Source organism: Clavelina lepadiformis, chromosome 2 (genome assembly GCF_947623445.1).
Source record: "Clavelina lepadiformis chromosome 2, kaClaLepa1.1, whole genome shotgun sequence".
In the NCBI taxonomy this organism is placed as follows: domain Eukaryota; kingdom Metazoa; phylum Chordata; class Ascidiacea; order Aplousobranchia; family Clavelinidae; genus Clavelina; species Clavelina lepadiformis.
The window spans coordinates 19,109,511-19,130,240 of record NC_135241.1 but is presented as its reverse complement, the minus strand read 5'-3'; the positions used below and the strand labels follow the sequence as shown (position 1 = coordinate 19,130,240).

Sequence of the window (20,730 nt, the reverse complement as noted above, 5' to 3'; positions counted from 1 at the left end):
TAGCCTAGTCGGCGAGGCTAGTCGCAATTTGTCATGTCACGCATTCTGGTATTGTTAATCGCAGGCAAAACTACTAGCCTTATTCTTAAGAAATGTGATAATGGAATTGTATTAGCAACAATATGCCATGCTAGACCACAAAGTTTTATCAGAAAAGCAAAGTATTAAAATGACTAACAGAGCATGAATTATCAAGAATTTTGCTCTAAATATAAATTCTCTCCTACCTGTACGTTTTCGACAAATGGCTGACAAGGCATTAACAAAATTTGTTCCTGTTTAGTGGATCTAGACTCTAGAGGACAGTTCTAAATTTAGTGAATACTACAGTATAAGAACAAATAAAAATGTGTTACAATGAGAACTTGCACAAAAGTAAAGGAGGTTCGATTATCATACCATACCAAACCCCTACGCAATCTGATATGATCCAGACTGCAGAGTATGGCAGTTTTGCCAAGATCTCGGGTGTGCAGAAGGTGGAATGGTGAAAGCCTAGAGGGGAATGCTGCTTCATTTTTTATACTAAAGTTTTAGTGATCACAGGCCTACTTAAAGCAGATATGTCATTATCTTTTACAGGTCTTTGCAGTTGATATCTTGGTGTATGTTGTGATTTATTACAGATTGATCGTAATACTGTAGTTTCAATGGCAAGCAAAGCACCGACCATACGTTATGCACATAGTGAAGGTCTCACGCAAATTTGTTACGATGCTTCTGGGAAGTAAGCTATCTTGTTTCATACTATATAGTGTAGGTTACATATGCTACGTAAGTAATCAACCATGAACCGTGTAGGCCTGTTTATTATTTTGCTGTTGACACTTTAAGTTAGAGCTTTGTTGTAAACTGTATATACTTGGACTATAGACCACAGTGGAAAAGTTTGGCAACTGTATGCATGAGATTCAGCAACAAGCACACTGAATTATTTTATCTTCAATCTAATTTATAATAAAGAAACAAAGAAAAGCTGGTTGTTTGAACGCCAAAATAAAATAAATAAGCAAAAGACTAATGCTCTAGTGCAAACCATCTCGCCCAAATTTGTGTCTTTGTTTTCCATCGAAAACTACCATACTTTCCAGTCGGGGCTGTAAGCTTCGAGCTACTACTGCCATTTTGTGGGCAGGTGGCAAGAGTTTTTCAATGATTTAGGCTATACTAAACAATAAAAATTGTTAACTCACTTTGATTCTTTTTTAAATTACGAGCTTTCTGCGCATCAATTTGTAAAGATTTCACTCATGTGAGTTATATATATCCACTTAAAAAGAAATGGTAGCTGTAACTCAAAGGATCTATTGCAAAGCCAACAAAAGCATTTTTGGTTTGTGTTTTAATATTCTAGACTTAGTGTTAGCCGGTTTTGTTTTGTTTAATTACTTTTTCTAATCTTGTTACTGCTTTACTTCATGTTTAACTTATAAGATGGACTAGCCAATATACGTGAAAGATCTTAGCCCGTTAATTCAAACCTTAATAAAACCAGTTTTACTGAATAACAGCGACAAGTTTTAAGCTTTATTATAGGAAGTGGAATTTCATTCTCTATAACACTAAAGAACTGCACGAAAACACAAAACACTGGTAATACACTTTCACTCGCATTTGGAGTAGTTGAAATATGCATCGTATTATTTGTTTTTGAAGTTTCAGTTCTGATTTCGTTGCAAAATTCGGCAAAAATCAGCCAAATTTGGTAAAAATGTTTTTCATTTATCAAAATTGACAATTTATGAAATTTGTCCCCATTCCATATAAAGAAAGCTTGTGCACTTCTTTGTGTTGAAAAAAAAGGTGCTCATAACGCTAAAACCAATTGTTTCCTTACCATCATATCCAACATGTGCATTAAAGTTTCTCAATTAAAGTATGGATTCATTTGGTGCTACCCTTTACAAGTAGCTTCATCCACAAATTTGACATATAGTGTTGTTATTTGGAGCATGCACATGTATACAAAATGGTTTTAGCTTTAACATGCATATATAATCGTAAACGTAATCGTAACTTCTAAAAGGATCTATTCATCCACACAACCTGCTAGCTGGGGACTTGGTGAATATTTCCACGTCTGCTTCGGCAGGAACTTTAGGAATAATGCTTGGGTAAAACAGTTTCCATCAGCCAGTTAAACAATTTTGGAGCCATGGCAATTTGTTAATAAACTGCTTATAATATCCAAGTGATTTTTTCTCCTGCCGCTAGTTCTTACTCCTTTCCTGTCAGGAAAAGGACATTTTGGTGTCCAATCGTTAGCTTTATCGGTGGTGGGTTTCTCATTATAGGCGGCTTGTATAGGAGAATGTCACTTATTTCTCAAAAGTGCCCCTTTGCCTAAAGGTTGAATGCGTTCCTTGTAATCTGTGCGGTGATTGATATGGTTTGTTTGACATTTTTTGTGCTTGTTCATAGTTGTTGTTTTGTACCAATTTTAATCTGATCTTTTGCTTTTGACCTGCTTTGGGTGGGTATGCCTTTGAAAAAAAGTTTCCTACAGTTTTTATTGAAAGGTTATTGATACACTTAAATTCCTTTGCCAGAAAAAGGCAGTAGTCTAGTCTTGTTTGCAAAAATGTTTCAATTTTTTCTGTTTAAAAATATTGTGAGTTCAGCAGACCAATATTATGAAGAAAGGAGATTATGGTAACTTTTAACGATCTATAAATCTTGCCAATGAAGGCTGAAATTTGGTATCTGAGCCCAGTCATCATCGTAAACCATCATCAGCCTCATTATAAACCTTTAGTTTCTTTGTTAAACATCACTTGTGATCATTCAGATTTTCTTTTATTTTATTAATGTTTTTTCTTTTTCCGGGTTTCCAGATACCTAGCATCATGTGGATATGATGGCAAGATTAGAATATGGAAAGGCATTGATGATGATGAGCCAAGTGTTATCGCCAGTGGGGAAATGGCCTATGGTCTTACATTGCGAGTTAGTTTATATTTTTTATTTCTTAGTTTTTAATTATTTTTGTTTTTGATTGAGATAAACCTACATACTTAATTGTTTAATCTAATCTGATTTACATCCCTACTAAAAAGATTTTATTTATGTTCCGTATTTTGCCTTTTAATTGCAGGGTGACACAATGTATGTGGCCTCTGACAATCATTCTGTCGACCGTTTCACATTTCCGACTGGTGAACCAGATGGCATATTAGCACGTTTTACTGGAAATGTAACTTACTTGGATGTTTCTGAATCAAGGAAATATGTTGCAGCAGGGTCTAGGTGTGACAATATGGCTAGAATTCATTTCAATATGTGTTTTAAATGTAACCCTTTTCGGTGGGCCTAATCCAGTGGTTCCCAAAGTAGACACCAGCGCCCCCCTGGAGTGTTTGTGACTACAAAAAAGGCGCTGGCCACAAACTAGGCGATTGGGGGGTGCTGAGAGTAAATCAGGGCAGTTACAAGAACAGGATGATGAAGCGACTTTTAGTCTTTTTTTACTTCAAAAAAAAAACAAAGTAGAAAGATGATGACTGTAGGAGCTCTGTGACAGATAATGTGGTAATTCTTTTTGGCAAAGTTGCTTCACAGAGTAATTCGTTTTTGAATAGTGAATGTTCAGTCAGACTGGTGTGTATGACGTAACAAAAGCTTTGTTTGACTTGAATGGTGGATGGTGTAATAATGCCTGCCACTTAGTTTAATTTCATGGCAGGAGTTTGGCTTGTAAATGTTCAATTTATTCGCTTATCATTGTAGTTAGAAGAAAAGCGATTACACAGTTTGAAAGAGGAATGTCTTGCTACGTCAGAAATGTTTTAGTTGTTGAAATCGTACGTCGAGTAATTGTAAAAAGTTAAACTTCTTTCAGGCTAATTTTAGTGCTGGTTATTCGTTTTTACTTTTTTGTTGAATGGGCGTTTGATAGTCCGTAAATTGTCCAGGGGAGCGTTATCGGAAAAAAGTTTGGGAAACACTGGCTTAAACCAGTTATCGATGATGCAAAAATATTTTGGTCGGTTTGGGCTGTCTGCTGTTTTTTAATTCATTCACCATTTATACAATTTTTGCAGTGACTTTGACATAAAAATTGTTAATGTTGAATCCAAAAAGCAAAAGTGTTATCTTGGACATCAGGCCCCAATTTTATGTGTTGCTGTAGATCCTATGGATGAATTCCTGGTAAGGTTTTAAGCAAATTACGTACTCATTTGTCAATTGTATAAAGTAGGTATATATAAAGTTAACCAAAACCAAATGTAATTTTTCATATCTTGATCATTTTATGTTGTTGTTACATGTTTTTTTTTTATACGTGCTGTGTATAAAATGCTGATAAGTTTTCTTTATTGTTAAGTTTTGCTTTTAATGAAGTGTCCAGTGCAGGGTTTCTCAACCATTTTTAATGCTACCCAATTTTATTTTCATTTTGGATACTCGTGACCCAACCTTTGCCTTTTCACAATTTAATGCACTGTAATTTCTTAGGTGTTTCGTCATGAAACGTAATATATATGACAAAACAATATATAATATGACAAAACAATATATATATGACACAACAATAACACTATGTAACACAATTTTTGTTTGGCTACTTTTTTAATGCCCCCCTATGTATTTTTGAGTGCTGAGTTCAAAAATCCAGTTAGTTTTTTTGTACCGTTGTTACTTTTTGAGATATCCAAACTTTTTGTTTCATCTGATGTAGCTGTAAGTAGCAAATTGCGTTCTACTCTTGCAGTAGATTTTAACTCCATATCAAGGTTCTGTTCGGTTTATTAAACACAAAAGCCAGTTTAAAAACATTACTAAGGAAGGCTTGAAGATAAATGTAACATAGTTTTTTCAAACAGTAAGAGTCATTCAAAAATGTACTTTTGAGTGAGCCTTTCTTTTATGACCACTCCTGTCGTGCCTTAGCAAAGACCAAATGTAGTCTCCCATCATTGCACTGTCCCAGCGGCCTTATATAGTTTTTCCATTGCCTCAATATCCTGGTGAAATCTCTCACCATGCTCCTCACTAAAGTCACCAAGATTTTCTTCAAAAAAATCCAGATCGAAACATAAAAAATGCAGTTTGACAGACATGCGACAACCCATGTTTTGGTAACTTTTGATAAGTTTTTCCACCAACTTTTTGTAATTTCTGTCCCTTTTATTTCCCAAAAATCCATCAACCACACCTCGAAAAGCTTGCCACGCTTCTTTTTCTGTTTTATTCATTTTTTATTCCAGGCTTTACACTTTTACATTGTGTTTATCTGGAGACCAACAAATAACCCTCCTTTTATTTTGGTAACGATAGTCTGGGAACCATTGAACGGATTTCTTGAAAATCCAAAGCTTTGACAAACTGTTTTACCAGACCTAATTCGATATGAAGTGGTGGCAGTAATACTTTTTTCCAGCTTACAAGAGGCTCCCTAATAACGTTGTACATTCCTGGGGTTAGTTTTTCCCCTGTCGGCCAATAAATTTTCTCATGGTGCTCACCGTCAGTTCTACTATTCCACAAGCACAGAAAGCAAAAGTATTTTGTGTAACGACTCTGCAGACCAAGCAAACATCCCAACATTTTTGTAGTCACCACCAACATACCACTTAAGCTAAGCTTAACTGATTTTAATGAGCAGTTGCTTGACGTTTTTATATTCTTCTTTCATCTGTAATGAATAAGCAAGTGGAATTGATGGATATATATTGCCATTGTGCAGTAACACTGCTTTGATACTTTTGGTAGAACTGTCAATGAAAAGCCGGCACTGAGTAGGATCATGATCTATTCCAACAGCACTAAACAGGGATTGCACATCTTTGCAATAGCAAAGGTCTTCAATAACATCAAAGTAGACAGAAAACTCCAAGTGCCTATTCCTGTTGGCAGTACACTTAAAGTTATCACTCCCACATGCTCATTCACTTCCTCAAGTAAATAGGATGCCGATTTACAACATGATAATGCTGATAGACACAGATCATAGCAATCATAACTGTATAAAAAAAATCATACAGACACACTTAAATAATGTAGCCAAACAAACTTTTTTTTAAATTTTGTTACGTAGTGTAATCCGACAAAAACTGTTACTAACAGTTTAACAATGGTTATGCCTTTGCTGGTAGATGACTAAGAACCGTTTATGTGCACCTTCAAGCACGCTACATCAAAAGCAAAACCAAGTAGTTGTGTAAGAAATGCACAAAAAGATTAAATGACCCAGCAGATAATGCACGGCGACCCAACTTTGGGTAGCGACGTGTAGGTTGAGAACTCATGCTGTAGTGTCATCAACTGAGCTTTTAAAAATCGATTTGCTTCAGGCTTCCACTAGCTGCGATGGCAACTTGAAAATTTGGGAAATAGAAAGTGAGGTAACTATCTAATTGTTTTTGGTTGATGTTTTTATGTTTAGTTGCTCCTCGTAATCGCTTACATAATGTAGTTATTATTATTAAGTAATAATTAATTGATTAATTCAGTTTCTTTATAAATGTGTTTCAGCAATGTATAAAAACCATCGCAGTTCTTACTCCATCGAATGATATCGAAAATTCGGAAAGTCAGACGAGGTCTCTTTAAGAATATGAATGTGATTAATACAGCATTCAGTTATAGCAAAAGCTGGATTTATCTTAGTTTATATTTTATACATTGTCCTAGTTATCGGTAGATCCTTTGTTTTTGTGATCTGTGTTGTTTGTTTTCTTTAGAGGTCTTTTTATTATTCATGACTGCCATATATATGATAGTACATATTTTATACATAGGTATTTTTTCTAATCTTCTTACAGAATTTGTTGGAGGCCAGCAACTGGTGAAGATGTTGCTGTCCCTACTTCAACTGGTGTCAGCATATTTACAAGAGTTACTTGGGCGAAACTTCACTCTTTCACCACTGATGTCACTTCAAAGGTTTATACAAACATGATCAATTTTGATTAACTTTTTTGTTGTTATTTTTGTTTGAAATGACATGTAATTAGGTTTAAAATAGATTTTGTTTCTCTGCTGAAAGTGCTTTACTCTATATTTTGCCATACGCGCTTCTTGTTTCAGCCTTTCCAGTGTTGCGCTTTCTCATTGTGTGGCAGATTTATTGCTGCTGCGTCTGCTGATGGATGGTTAGTTGTCTGGGACGCTGAAACTCAAGAATGTTTGCGAAAGTAATTGTCTTTCATTTACTATTGTTCTGTAAATTTTCAGTTCCCTTAATATTGTGTTTGTTGTAATCGAGCAAATTGTCATTTTTGAAGTCTTTTTACTTTCAAAACTTGCTTTAGGTTGCAACATCCATTGAAATCGTCTATCTGCTCAGTTATGTGGAATCCTTTGGAGAACAACTCTTTGGCGTTTTCTGACAGCAGAGGACAGGTTGGAGTCTTGGAAAACGTTATTTTGTCAGAACAGTCTACCAAGACAGTAAGAATTTGCAATTTTATGTCAGCCCGTATGTATTGCAAATACGCAAATATTTATATATAACTTCGATGTTTGTACACTGTTCAGATAATCATCTTGGCTTGGTCGACATCACTTTTCCATTCTAAATTATATTTTTTAGAGTGCTCATAATGATCTTGATGCACTCTTTGAAGAAGATGATGACAACATGATCGCAGATTTTGTGTCACAAGAGGCAGAAGAAGACAACATGGTGAGTCAGGTTTAACTGTAACCTTTTACCAAAAGCTTAGCAAAATTCATTTTTATTGCTTGCATAGGAAGTGGACCTGACGAAGTTAAAAAAGAAATCGAGAGTCAGTAACATCTTCTGCAGTGATGATGAAAGTGATGTTGATTCAAAAGAGGCTTTGTCTCGAGATCTGCGTAAACATTTTAGTTTATCATAGGCTTTTTGTTTTCAATAGCTTTGCAGGTCGTTTACTTTAAGTTCAATACTAAATCATGTTGTAAAAATAATACAAAAATAATAAAATAAAAATCGTTTTAGTATAATAATGATGAAAGATTAAATGAAAAGCAAGATTTTTTCTTCAGCTGCGATTCCGTCAACGTTAGAAGTTCTAGGCAACAATGACGACCTAGACCTTGCTCCTCCAACAATGCCATCTACCAATCCCGCAAAGCTACTCGAAGATGATGACGCTTCATCCGTTGCAACAGGAGCAGGAGCTCCACGTGGGACTTACGCCTCGTTGATTTCCATGCAGCCTGCATTTCAACCTGGATCCACTCCAGTGCATCTTTCACATCGCTTTATGGTAATTTTGTAACTGGTTTCCTTTGTACCGCCTGTGTTTGTATTACACTAATACTAACCTTTATGATTGTATCAACTACATTTGACACAGTTTTTTCAGTCTGCTGTTCTGTTAAATATATTCTAGGTGTGGAATGCTGTTGGTATAGTTCGTGCTTACAATGATGATACGGAAAACGCAATTGATATAGAATTCCATGATGCCAAAACTCATCATGCTCTGCATTTGACAAATCATGAACAATACACACTTGCAGATTTATCCGATAAAGCTGCTGTCCTGGCTACTGAATCTACTGCTGATTCCACCAGGTACTGATAAGGAAATTGAACCTTTCTTTTTAGTGAAATTATGGCAATTTTTGTTAATGTGTCTTTCTTTTCAAAGTAAATTAAAAGGTGTTCACTTCTCCTCTTGGGATAATAACAAGGATTGGACAGTAAGCATGCCAGATGGAGAGGAAATAAAAGCTGTTGCTATTGGTCAGTCAGTTTTCAAAAAATAACCTTTTCACTAAACTGTGTGATACAATATCTTGCTTACTACACTTTTCTTTCTCAATTGGACAATAATTATACATAAAAAACAAACCAAGAACATTCTGGTTGGTTGTTGGACTAAACATATATTTTCGTTTACAAACTTGTCAGGTGAAAATTGGCTTGCTGCGTGCACAAGTGCCCTCCATGTTCGCTTGTTTTCTCTCGGTGGAACTCAACGTCAAATGTTCAGTATCTCTGGTCCAGTTGTTGCTATGGCAGCGCACACTGACCAGCTTCTCATTGTATATCACATAACACAAGGTGCTAATAATAACTACATAAATCCATAATCAATGATCATACACTAGTTTTTAATTGTAGAAATATACCTTTACATAACTTTCAAAAGTCAAAGAAATCCCTTCCATTTTGTGTCTTACAATCCAGTTACTGTTATTTTTCCCATCTTAGATTACTTGCAATATGTAACATTACAGGATTTGGTTCCAATCAAAATTTGGGCTTCATGCTGTTAGAGGTGGGAGCTGGAAACGGGTGCAGGCCCCGCAAGGTTGTTGGAGGTCAGCCACTCCCTATAAGTTTCGGATCAACTCTTACTTGGCTCGGTTTCACAGCCGAGGGTACTCCTGCTACAGTGGACAGTGAAGGAAGTATAAGGCTGGTGAATCGAGAGTTTTGTTATACGTGGGTGGAGGTAGCAAGCACAAAGAAAATGGTAATTGTTTGCAATGGTTTGTTATTTAGTTTAGTGTTTGCTAATTGGTAGGAAAAGAATAAGGGTTAGTTTCAAGTCAAGGTTTTCGTTTCCCAAAATTTCACATCTTTTCATAGTTTATACCGTTATGTTTATGTTAAACTCAGCCTTGATAAACTTACAGAGCAAAAGTCGACATGATAATCACTGGGTTGTTGGCTTGCATGAAAACCCCCAGCAGATTCGTTGCATCATGTGCAAGGGATCACTATATCCTGCTACTTTGCCGAGGCCCACCTTAGCTGTTCAACCATACAAAATGCCACTATGTGAAATGGATAACGACAGAGGGAAGTTAGAGGCGAGTAAACATTGAACTATCGGTGTCAGTGCTGTGGCAATTGGCTAAAATGAGCAACTTCTTCCCTTTGCCAATACTAATGCAATATAGATACTGATTTAACACTTCAAACATTATCTTTTACGTGTAGGAGGAATATTGGAGAACCAAATTACTTTCTTCGCATGGCAACTATCTCACATCAAGGGGTTATGAGCCTGACCCTGAAGGCAAACAGAAGTCTCAAGTTGAAGTTCAACAGCTTCTAATGAGGCTCTTTGCGGTATGTTGTTATGTTGCTATCAAATGATTGAGAACAATTTCTATGTTTGTATACCACATTTTACCGTACTTGTCCTGTATGTATTTCATTGATACTTTGATGAACAGCTTTGTTGCAAAACGGATCAAGAGTTTCGTGCACTTGAGATCTGTTCATTGATGCCCACTTCGGCTGCTGTTAATCTAGCAATCAAGTATTCCTCAAGAATAAGGAAGATATTACTTGCTCAAAGGTTACAAGAAGTAAGTGCCAGTTTTACTTTTGCTATGCTTGTTATGTGCAATAACTTTGTTAGTGTAGAAAGATGTAAAACAAAATTTTAAAATGCTTTACGAGTTGAAGTGTAATGATGATGGTTTGCAGGTAGCACAGGAAAAACTCCAGGAAGAACATGAAGCTGCTCTTAAAGAGCAACGAAAGATGCAGAATGTGGAGGAAAGTGAAGAGGAAGAAGAAGACTTCAGGGCAGAAATGCAAGCCGGGTGAGTTCATTCTCCATTCTATGCCCCTGTAACAGGATTTTATTTATATATTTTTGTCTACAACTTCCTTTTTAGCAAGAAAATGTTTGTGTGACTCAGTCTCCCATTCCAGAAATAATATAAGCTATATCTGTTTTTTAAACCAAACCTCAACCTACACGCTTAGCAATTTCACTTTGCAACGTCGTAGTTGCCGCTAAACAGGTAAAAAGATAGACAAATTTTGAATGCATTGTTGGTAAAAATTGTCTAACTGTTAAATACTTCTGGAATGTACCCACAAATCTAAATAGCCTCATTCACAGAAACATAATGCAACTACAGTAGAAACCATTTTAAGTACACAACTTCCAAAATAATTCAGCAAAATTAGAAGGAAGTAGTTTCTGTGTGTTTATTTAACGCATTACTATTGCATTTCGCTCCAATAGCTATAGTGCAACGGAAACAGAGTGGTCCAATCAACGTTATAGAAATGCTGCCAATGGGAAGTCACGTGAAAAGGACGTCAGTGATGATGATGGCAGCGATTGTGAAGCGGTCGTCTCGCAACAAATGGAAGAAGGTAACGTCATAATTGCATTATTTAATTCGTGTTTTGTTGTAATGTCGCGTCTCTTACTATATTAAACAAGTTACTAAATATTTGTTGTAATTTAGAAGTTCCCAAAGAGAAGAACACAAAACCAATGAGGTCGTTATCTTCTCAGTTGGCTGGCTCCAGAAGAAACCCTTTTAAAGTCAGTATAACGTGGAAAATACGGGTTTAAATTGAGCTTTTTATGTCTGAATTTAGTCGTTACTAATTTATAGTTGTTTGCTGTGTTAAAATAAGTTCTTGCCGTCCTTAGAAATCGATTGATGCCCCGACCAACTCACCAACAACTACCGCAGCATCGTCTAGCGGCAGCGTGTTAGACGGGATAAAACGCTCCGTTCCCACATCGCAAAGGCGCACTTCTTCAATATCAACCGAGGCCACCCGTAAATCCAAAGGCAAAAACAATTCAAAGAAACAAAAGGTCAAATCTACGATAGAGATAGCACAGTCGAAATGACTCGTACATTATACATTATGAGTAATGTGTTAATCCTTTACAAGTTTTTTATTTATTTTGGCGCTACGTTGACTGTGTAAGGTCAAAAACTACTTTCTCCTATAACCCAGAAAAAGATCGGTTAACAGACACAGCGGACATTACACTCAAGGTTAATCTTGTAGTCGTGACCAGTTATCGTATGATTGGTCACAATCATCACACTGGAAAACTAATTTAATCGTTACTACACGCTTAATCTCTAGTTAATCAAATCTTTGCCTATTTTAGTTATTTTATGATTACATCACGATTTTGTACCGATCAGTGATCGGTGAAAATGACATATTTGTATGAGTAAGTTTGTACGTGGGCATCAAAATATGTCACAACCGAGACACTAAGACAGCGATATTCATTTAACAGCGTGCTATGACTATTTGACAGATTAAGCGTTAATAGTCCTGGTAAGTCAAAACATTTCCAGGTGGTTTAGTTTTTACTATCGAGGTCATATTGGTATAATCCAGAGGTTTTCAATCGTTGCATCTTTTTATTACAGGGTTGTCCAAAGCGATCAAATGTATTTAGCTTCGTTCATTTTTGCCCATTCATCAATGACAAGCAGCACCGTATTCATGCAGATAACATTTTCTCTAACTCGATTTCGGAACTGCGACTTATGAGCAGACTAACCCCTGGCGATAAAAATACATATGCAAAGTAATATGCATGCATTTGCCCATATGCGGTACTTTTGTGTTTGTAAAGCCGCGCTGTAGTGTCGTTTGAATTTAAATTCTTTTGAATAGTTGTCGTATTAGTCACATAAGCAGGTTTAGTGTATCGCTAGTTCACAAAGTTTATGGGCCACCGGTGATCCATAATAAAACGTAAGTGACGAAAATCAAAACGCATACAGGCTACCCTTGACATTGCCAAGGCTGGGCTGGTTAAACCCTTACGCTATCATATGACACGTGTCTACTGAAATCTTGCATGGGTAGAACCTATAATATAAGGTATTGACACTTAATTTAACCGCGCTTTCAATTATGACACCCTTTAATTTAATTATGCTATATTTATACAACAAAGCTGATTAACTCGGTATTAGGGGTTTAGCATTAACTTGAAATCCTTGTATGATCACTTGATCAGATAAAAGTGTGACTGTTTGACCTCGTGAATGTATGTTTACCCTTCCTTGCAGACTGTGCAACCGACCCTTTTCAACAAACTGAACCTGACTTCGACTCCCAAACCGAAAAGGGCCGGTTCGAGAACGGAGCCGGAGGAGGACGAAAGCGTTTTGAAAGAGAAGAATGAAAGTGCTCAACCCAAAACCAGGTAGTAGTCAGTTCTTATTGTACTCCAAAGCAAGTAGGAAACACCCGTAAATATAAGTTACATAAATACAGTACGCACCAAATTTTGTCTAATTATGAAATTTTAGAAATTGTTTATTAATGAAGTAAAATAGCACAACCACATCACCGTAATAGCAACCGTCCGACAACACCAAATAATTTCGCTTTGGTTACGTCACCGCTTCATGGTTTAAGACGAATTAAATTAACTTGACACGTGAGAGTGCTGGTGCTCGTTACTTGCGGTCACCATTTCACACAAGGGTGTTGAAGTTATTACTAAATGGAACCTTTGCACCCTGCGCGCATTTTCCTAATTATGTACGGGTAGCTGTTTTAATCTCTTTTTGGGTTGTTTGTTTTGTTTGAAATTTATTTATTTTCTCTAATTTTCAGTAGAAACATGTCCGGAGTACAGCTCTTCATCGAAGAGAAGCTTTCTACGATTGAGGAGGAGAATCCGGAGATGGACGGGATCGATGCGCGCAAACTCGCCATTCAACGCTTCCGGTCTCTCTCCGCTGAAGGAAAAAAGGTGAGTTCCTGATGCAGGATTTCCGCTTTTACACACAAAAGTGGATCTTTTATGAAAATGTGTTAAAATTCTTTTCCCGCCGATCTGTTCTTTGCGGCATTATGAAGATTACTTTGCGGCATTACTTTTTTAAGTTTCTGCAAAGGTCATATCACTCAAAAGAAATAGGCAGGGTTGATGCCATTACAAACATTTACTTCCGTCTATAAGAATATTCGGCGCCTCATCCAAGCGTAGAACCGATTCTTTTGCTCAGTCATTTACGCTATGTCGCTTATCGACGATTTCTCAAAAGATTACATTGATTTCGTCCAATCCTGACGTTTACAGTCAACTGACGTTCGCTAATGTTGTTTAGAGTTTCGGATTCTTATTGTCTCAAAAACATTTCGTTGACATTTGCAGTTATTAACGATGTAGGCAGTTCTCGGGAGTGTGCCGAGGTGAGCCCGAGATTAGTTTAATGTCAAGCGGGCCTTAGGTCCGTATATGCTGGTAAATTTTCAAAAAAGTCTCGAGGTTACGTTCTCAGAAACTTTGTTATCTCGTTAAAAGTGTTTAGTAAACAATTATTCCCGCCAGGCAGTCACAGACGCTGCCTACCATTTGCAAAGAAAACACTCCCCGTTTAACCTTTAAACAACGTCTGCCTTTCGCGTCGAACGACCTTTTAGTAGCCTTGACATTCGAAAACACTGATTTTAGCGCCGAGTTAATGGCTTCAGCCTAATCAACTCATCGACCAATCCAGCTTAAAGGTATTTTGAAGCGGAATCGCTAATTGGATTAGAAGCTAAAGCTCACACGCAATCTTTAAGTTACACTGTTTTAGCCGTTTTTTGGTCATCACGCAGCAAATACGTCTTATCGTCATATCATCGCAATGCTAATTAGGATATGGAACTGTGGGTGGCACTAGAGTCCCAATTGGGTAAATAGGGGGTACCTAGGTGAATAAACGCGGGGAGCAACCATAATAACACCCCGCAGCTGAGAGATCCATTCTAATGGGTATATTGTGTAGCGGTGGTGTCTGTTACTCCGTAATGACCCTGTGTAAATAGCAACAAACATTATAGCTTCATTTCGTACATATTAATATTGATAATTTCGTAGGAGCGGGCAGCGACTACTGTATATTCTAATTGCGCAATACAGAATCGTTTATCCCCCACCCGCTTGGTGCTGTCATTATAACATTTTCTCCTGGAAACGTTTCGGGCTGTAATATTGTAATAGATTTGATTTATGTATTAAAGCAGACATTAAACTTGCTATAACACACAAACAAGGAACACTGTTACAGAAGTCTTTATCATTACGTCATGCAGCAGTGAAGTCTTCAAAGAATAGCTTTTGGACGTGTTTTGCGTTGCTAAAGTTTTGAGATAATAATTGCCTAGTTGCTTTAGCTTATCCCTTTAATCGTCGGTAATTCGGTGTTAATACCAGTTTAATGACTGGGTACTGTTGGGGAATGAGAAATACTCTCACTGTAAGAATGAAACATGGGAAAAGTGGCACAATAACATGTATTAAGTGGTCTAATTGCGACTGCGAACCACCTGTGCTGGCCTTTCCTTCTCAAACAGTCAAAACAGCCGGTTATAACCAGTTATTACCAGATTTTCAAAGCCATTTAAGTTCGACTATTATTTGAAAACGGTCAAGTGTAGTAATTTTGCGCAGATAAACGTGAGATATTATACCGGCAAATACTAGTTAAAACTTACATAAACAAATTTGTAAGAAGATGAAAGCATGTTAGTAAGTCCGCCTACTTCCTTATTTTCACGCAATAAAAGCGTTTCTGCTGACGGAACCCTATTGTGATATAGATAGATGCTTTACCTAGGTTACACTCTTTGATGAGGCTCTGCAAGGCAACGCTTTTCTAAACAAAACATTGCTATAAAAACAAATACCTACATCGTGAACAAAGGCCATATATCTATGTCGATGTTGTGGCTTACTGCAAGTTTATAGTTTTATTTTACCAGACGGAAAATTGTCGTTTTGTTTTTTCAATTTTCTTCATAAACTTGAAAACAAAACAAAAAGGTCATGACTTGTTTGTTATAACTTGCTAAAATCACGTCATTTTTTCAAGGAATGGAACGATCGAGCGAAAAGTAAAACGCCTTCTAGTGTTGAAGCGTTAAGCACCGGAGGAAAGAGAAAGCGGGATCCCGATGACGTCAATGAGAATTCCCCTCCTGAAGAGAGCAACAGAGAGGAAGTGAACCCGGCCAAAAGCCAGAAAGTGGAATGCTGTGAAACGACCGTCAACAGCAAATTAGATACGAAATCAAGATTGTCTGCCTTTGCTTTTACTGCGAACGAATGAGCCAGATTGTGTTGTGCATCATGTTATTCAACTCGTCTGCCATTTTGACACAATTTCGATCCGTCATGTCTGTTGAAATTGGTCTCTTTGGCAGGCTGACGTTTTTAATTGGTTTAAATCTGGAATGCTGGACTGGTTTAGTACAGAGAAATGTATACGAGCGTTGTTACTACCAACTTGCACTTGTGGTTCGAAAATACTTTCGCCACGGGGTTATGTTTAAGCATCAAGTTTGAAAGGCTTATTTTTAATAGCGTTTATACTTTTGTAATATTGTACTCTTCATATTTCCTTACATGGTGTTGCCGCACACGGTGATTTCACGCATTCCCGTAACGATGATATAATAAAGATGTTGGCGACCCAGTCAGTCTGGAGACTTGAAACGCATTTTTTGTTGTGAACTTATTCACCAAGTATTTCCGCGAAGGCTTACAGCGTTGCCGGAATGGCTGCAGTTTTTTTGATTTTTTCTTTCCATTTTTAATTTCGCGAAAGATTTTCTAAAATTAAGTAAAGTTTTGCTTAGTTGTATCGGTTGTGTAAACACTTGCCTTACAAGACAGTTTTGGGCACAAAACGGCGATTAGTCGGATTAGGCCACCCAATGAATCACGGAGGACACATTTGTGTCCGAAAACCGATTTTCAATTTCCTGTAATTCCCGAGTTTGTTTAAGATGTCGCTTCGGAGACTATGATCTAATCATTGTGGAAACAAACCCGGTTTAAACGGATTAGTAACACGGCGTTAATACGTACAAGCCGACGTATAAACTCGTCAAGAGAAATTGCTGTTCAAACAGGACCACCAAGCTGGAAACCAGCTTCTATTTGAGAAGCTTTCGTGAATGGCTTGAGGGAGTGTTTCCGGCCCGAACCTAATATTGGTCTTATAAACAGTCTACTTTGGTTTAATTCGCCTTAAGACAATTGTCAATACGTTTACTGCTTAATGTGTTTTCCTCGTGCATGGTGAAATGTCTGGATTCGGGTTACTTGTCGAAAGATCAGGCCTTACTGTTTTCTCATGGGAAATTCGCCCCTTTGCCGGATTAGCTTCGTAAGTCTAGGATTTTCTTTCTTTTCACCTCAGTTAGACGGGCGTGAAAACCGCTCTGAACTGGCGGAGACCGGTAAAGGCGTGAAGGTTTGCAATCTACCGGTCATGCACGATTGCCACTTTCGGGTCGCTCCAAGCATTAGCATAGCAACTTGAAAGCTCTGATTGTAAGTTAATGGCCTAATCTTACTCTAGCACGTTTGATGACACGCTTAATGTTATTGTTAACCCACACTCACTTAAACAAGCGATTGTGTGTGAAAATATTCCACCGCGGTTTTTTTAACTCCTTCAACTTAAAAACATAGATCTGTTGCTCAAAGTAATCACATTTATACACATTTATACAGTAGCAGTAAATTGTTTGTTTTCACAAGATTCGATAAAGTTTGCTGCAATGACTCAAATCTTTTTTGTTCACCAGCGACAAGACTTAGGTCGTAATTAGATCAGGAACCTTGTTATATGAGCGGTGTTTGGTGGCTGTTTATTTTAAAAAATCTATTAGGTCTTACAGCCTTAATTCTTTAAGGCTTTGGAATTTCCTGGATTTTACGCCAACAGACTTCTAAACGCAGGAAACTGGCTGAAAAGACAACGCGTTTTCTCAAGTGGTTCTTCGATAAAAGAAGCAATTTAGAACCTAATCCGTTCTTGGTAGCGTTCAATTCTATTCACGGTTATTTCGTTCGAAAGAATTTTTTCCGACCCCAGGTTCACCCAACCTATTGTCCCGTCGCCCGGGGGGTTCAGTTACTAGCGTTGACAGCTTCCCAGATCCTAGGGTTTCCCAAAAATCTTATTAAAATAAAGTTAACCGAAACCCTGCAGCTTCGTGTTTACGCTTAAGCCATATAGGTTTGAAGTTGAGCGATAGGTCGGCATTTTGCCTGTTTTGTAAATATCGTCTGACGTGAGGTGTTATTTTGTTTTATTTTCTACGCAATCAGTTTTGACCACCACACTGCCAATGTCACCACTGTCGTCAACGTAATCGGTACCTGCAATTCTGGACGTCTTTGCCCTAATAAGGACCTTGTATTGCCACCAAGACCGCTCAGAATAAATCTGAACGTATTTTCGTGGTGGTCCGCAAAAGATTAAGTGTCAAATCCTTCAATAAACGTCTTGTTCGTCATTGCATGCCGCAATGTTATTGGCGCAAACAAGGTTTCTTGCAAGTGTTCTGCATTCACCTTAATAACATTAAAACCTAAATGTATCCAAACAGTGACGAGCGTCATTTCTCGAGCTAATAGCGGTCAACTCGACAACCGCTGGTCATTTTAAAGTGGATCTTTTGACAAAACAAATCCAGGAACATCATATGAGGAGACACTGCATAAGTTTGTTTGTTTAAAATAATTTTGAAGCGTTTTTTAAATTACTTCAACGAACCGTCCACCATCGACAAAACTAAACTCAAACATCCTAATGATTGACATTAATCACCTATTACCTTCGTTCATTTCACCAGATTCATGTTTAGAATATTCAGATTATATTCATAATGGAAATTATGGTTACGCTTACGTCAGGAATTTAAAATAACCTTTCAAGTCGTCAGCGGTTTTCCATCAAGATCATTACTGAAGAGATTAGCGGTAGGTGTAGTAGGTTTAGCCGCAATTTTGAACAGCAAAACGTTGCTTGACGTTCATTTTACCTCGGGGATAAACATGTTATAGCCGTTTTCGAGTCAGATAGGTAGATTATTGAAAAATTCTTACCTTGATCTTGAGAGCGCTTTTCTAAATCGCTTAAATTAGATCAATGTCTGATTTGGCCATCAAACAATTCGAGGCGCTTTTTCTGGGTAACTCACATCACAGAGATCCTAGCCCGATAAAACCGCCTTTTTAGAACGGCAGGTGATGAGGAACAGCACACCTTCACAACACTTTGATCTTTATCTTGTAAATTTATTTGGGGTTCGCATATTTTAATATATTTCTCTCCTCTACATGGACCTTTCTAAGCACCGTGACTAAAATTCAACGATTTAAGCGCTTCATAATGTCTTATAGCTTTTTAATGTGATCAAATAAATCACATTTTGTGAGAATAAAAGGAAAATTGTTTGCCCGTCGAGCCGTTAATGGGTTTCTCTGCGTAACGTTATGTGCGAGTTATTAAAAGTGCTTCAAGTAAACCTGTTCTGTTTGATACACCTGCGAATGCGTTGAAAGATTACGTCAGTGTTTGCGAGATCATAACCGAGTTTGTTTTTGTACGCTGGATACCGTATTAAAATATTGACACAATCTCCGAAGCGGAATGGAGAAGCCCTCCGGTGCTTGCCGTATATTGTCGAGATCACGAGGTAATCTTTCCAACTGGGATTTTCCGATAATATTCCCTCATTTCAATTCGATACCAATGCTCAAGAGCTAATAAATCGATAGCGCAATGTGACAAAACAACAGACATTATGTGTTTAGGAAAAACGTCTTTTCTTTTGAAAATCAAATATCTTAACTCGACATTTTTTGGATTGAATTTGGCGAAGCGATATCCATCGCCCCTCTTCACCGTAACTTTATCATTCGGAGGCACGCGATGAAAAATAGTTTTATGTCTAAAATTTTCAACCGTCTGATATTTTCCAATTTACACTTTACAAACAACGAAAGAAATCCCACGGACTTGTACAAAAGAGCTTTATTTGCCAATCCGTGCGTCTGTTTGATTGAACAATATAAAAGAAATTATCGAGTGACCTAGACGTTATCATTCTAAACCCAAGTTTTCCGTTGAATAAAAGGGAACGACATATTTTTGCAATGAAATCAATTTTACGATTGTCTAACTTTTTGATAGTCTCTGTTCATGCGCAACAACAGGTAGTTTTACAGAAACGGCCACTTATCAGTACCATTGTAAGCTGGGCCTAGAATAGCGTAGGACGCAGTGGCTTGTGCGTGCAATCAAGATGTGTCATGATCACGAAATCTTGACAAAACAAGTTTGACGACAATGTCCCAACTATTAAATACTATGTCTTCAGTGTCTGTGGGTTGATAATAAGGATTTCTCCTTACTATACCATAAAATCCTGTTAAGAGTCAATAAAAAACTGCAGTAAACAATTACATCATAGTTCTAAGGGTAATATCGTTAGTTAATCAGTTTCACAGAGCAAAAATTCGCAAAACTTTGTCACTTCTAAAACGGAAAAAGGAGATATCTTTGCTATGTTTTATTGAGGAAAATCCTTTAAATGGTGGATGTATCAAAAAAAGCACTAAAATAGACATCTCAAAATATGTCACTCCATGCAAGGTTAAGCCCCACATCGGTTGCGGTATGAACACGACAGTAGATTTAGAATTTGGGGATTTCAACCGCATTGATACGGGGGTAGGGAGAATAGAGACTGAGATACGTAAATTTAACGAAGGACCACTTCTGTCTCGACCCTTATTAGGAAAAGCGTAAAATTCGAGATAACATTCCTTTTACTGTCGTCAAGACGCGTTAATGGTTTACATTCATATCATGACGTCATGTAAAATATCAAATCTTTCAACGTTTAATTGCTTTGTAAAGGTTTGGAAACATCTTAATTTCCACAGCCTTTTTTTGTTTAATTATTTGAGTTTTGAGAAACGATAGTAAACGATAACAAGGATAGTTTATCAACTTGGGAAAATGTTATAAATGAACTGTATTTGTATTCCATAGAAATTACGATATAGTTTAGAGCTGGCTCAGTTCAGAATTCATACATTTTTCATTACACAGCAAAGACATTTTACGAGAAACTTTCTTGTTGCCTTTTAGTTTAATTCACAAAATTATTAAATCTAAACATGCTTAAACTTTATGTGCCAAATGTATAGGAGATGCATAACGAATTTCAAAAATGGTGCATTTACTACA

General features: G+C 37.2%; 1 protein-coding gene across 2 annotated transcripts; it reads left to right on the top strand.

Annotated features, from left to right (window-relative positions):
- The first annotated feature begins 586 nt into the window (after positions 1-586).
- On the top strand, positions 587-16,165 carry LOC143446526 (WD repeat and HMG-box DNA-binding protein 1-like). 2 transcript variants are annotated; one of them, XM_076946189.1, is made up of 26 exons: positions 587-727; positions 2,835-2,946; positions 3,095-3,246; positions 4,041-4,149; positions 6,294-6,344; positions 6,475-6,542; positions 6,765-6,885; positions 7,030-7,136; positions 7,254-7,392; positions 7,535-7,627; positions 7,695-7,800; positions 7,972-8,195; positions 8,322-8,506; positions 8,583-8,677; positions 8,846-8,998; positions 9,175-9,413; positions 9,577-9,753; positions 9,884-10,015; positions 10,123-10,257; positions 10,379-10,497; positions 10,929-11,062; positions 11,158-11,237; positions 11,349-11,519; positions 12,748-12,884; positions 13,304-13,439; positions 15,550-16,165. In XM_076946189.1, exons 1-26 carry the CDS (start codon positions 651-653, stop codon positions 15,784-15,786), a joined length of 3,489 nt encoding a protein of 1,162 aa, XP_076802304.1. In that variant the 5' UTR covers positions 587-650; the 3' UTR covers positions 15,787-16,165. The 2 variants fall into 2 exon arrangements, with proteins under 2 accessions (XP_076802304.1, XP_076802302.1); XM_076946187.1 differs by having other exon boundaries at positions 13,301-13,439.
- Positions 16,166-20,730: the final 4,565 nt, after the last annotated feature.

Coding starts and splice junctions, on each gene's coding strand:
- LOC143446526 (XM_076946187.1), top strand. CDS start 651: ATGGCAAGCAAAGCACCGACCATACGTTATGCACATAGTGAAGGTCTC. Junction 2,947..3,094: donor CCTATGGTCTTACATTGCGA/GTTAGTTTATAT, acceptor TTTTAATTGCAG/GGTGACACAATGTATGTGGC. Junction 11,520..12,747: donor ACAATTCAAAGAAACAAAAG/GTCAAATCTACG, acceptor CCTTCCTTGCAG/ACTGTGCAACCGACCCTTTT.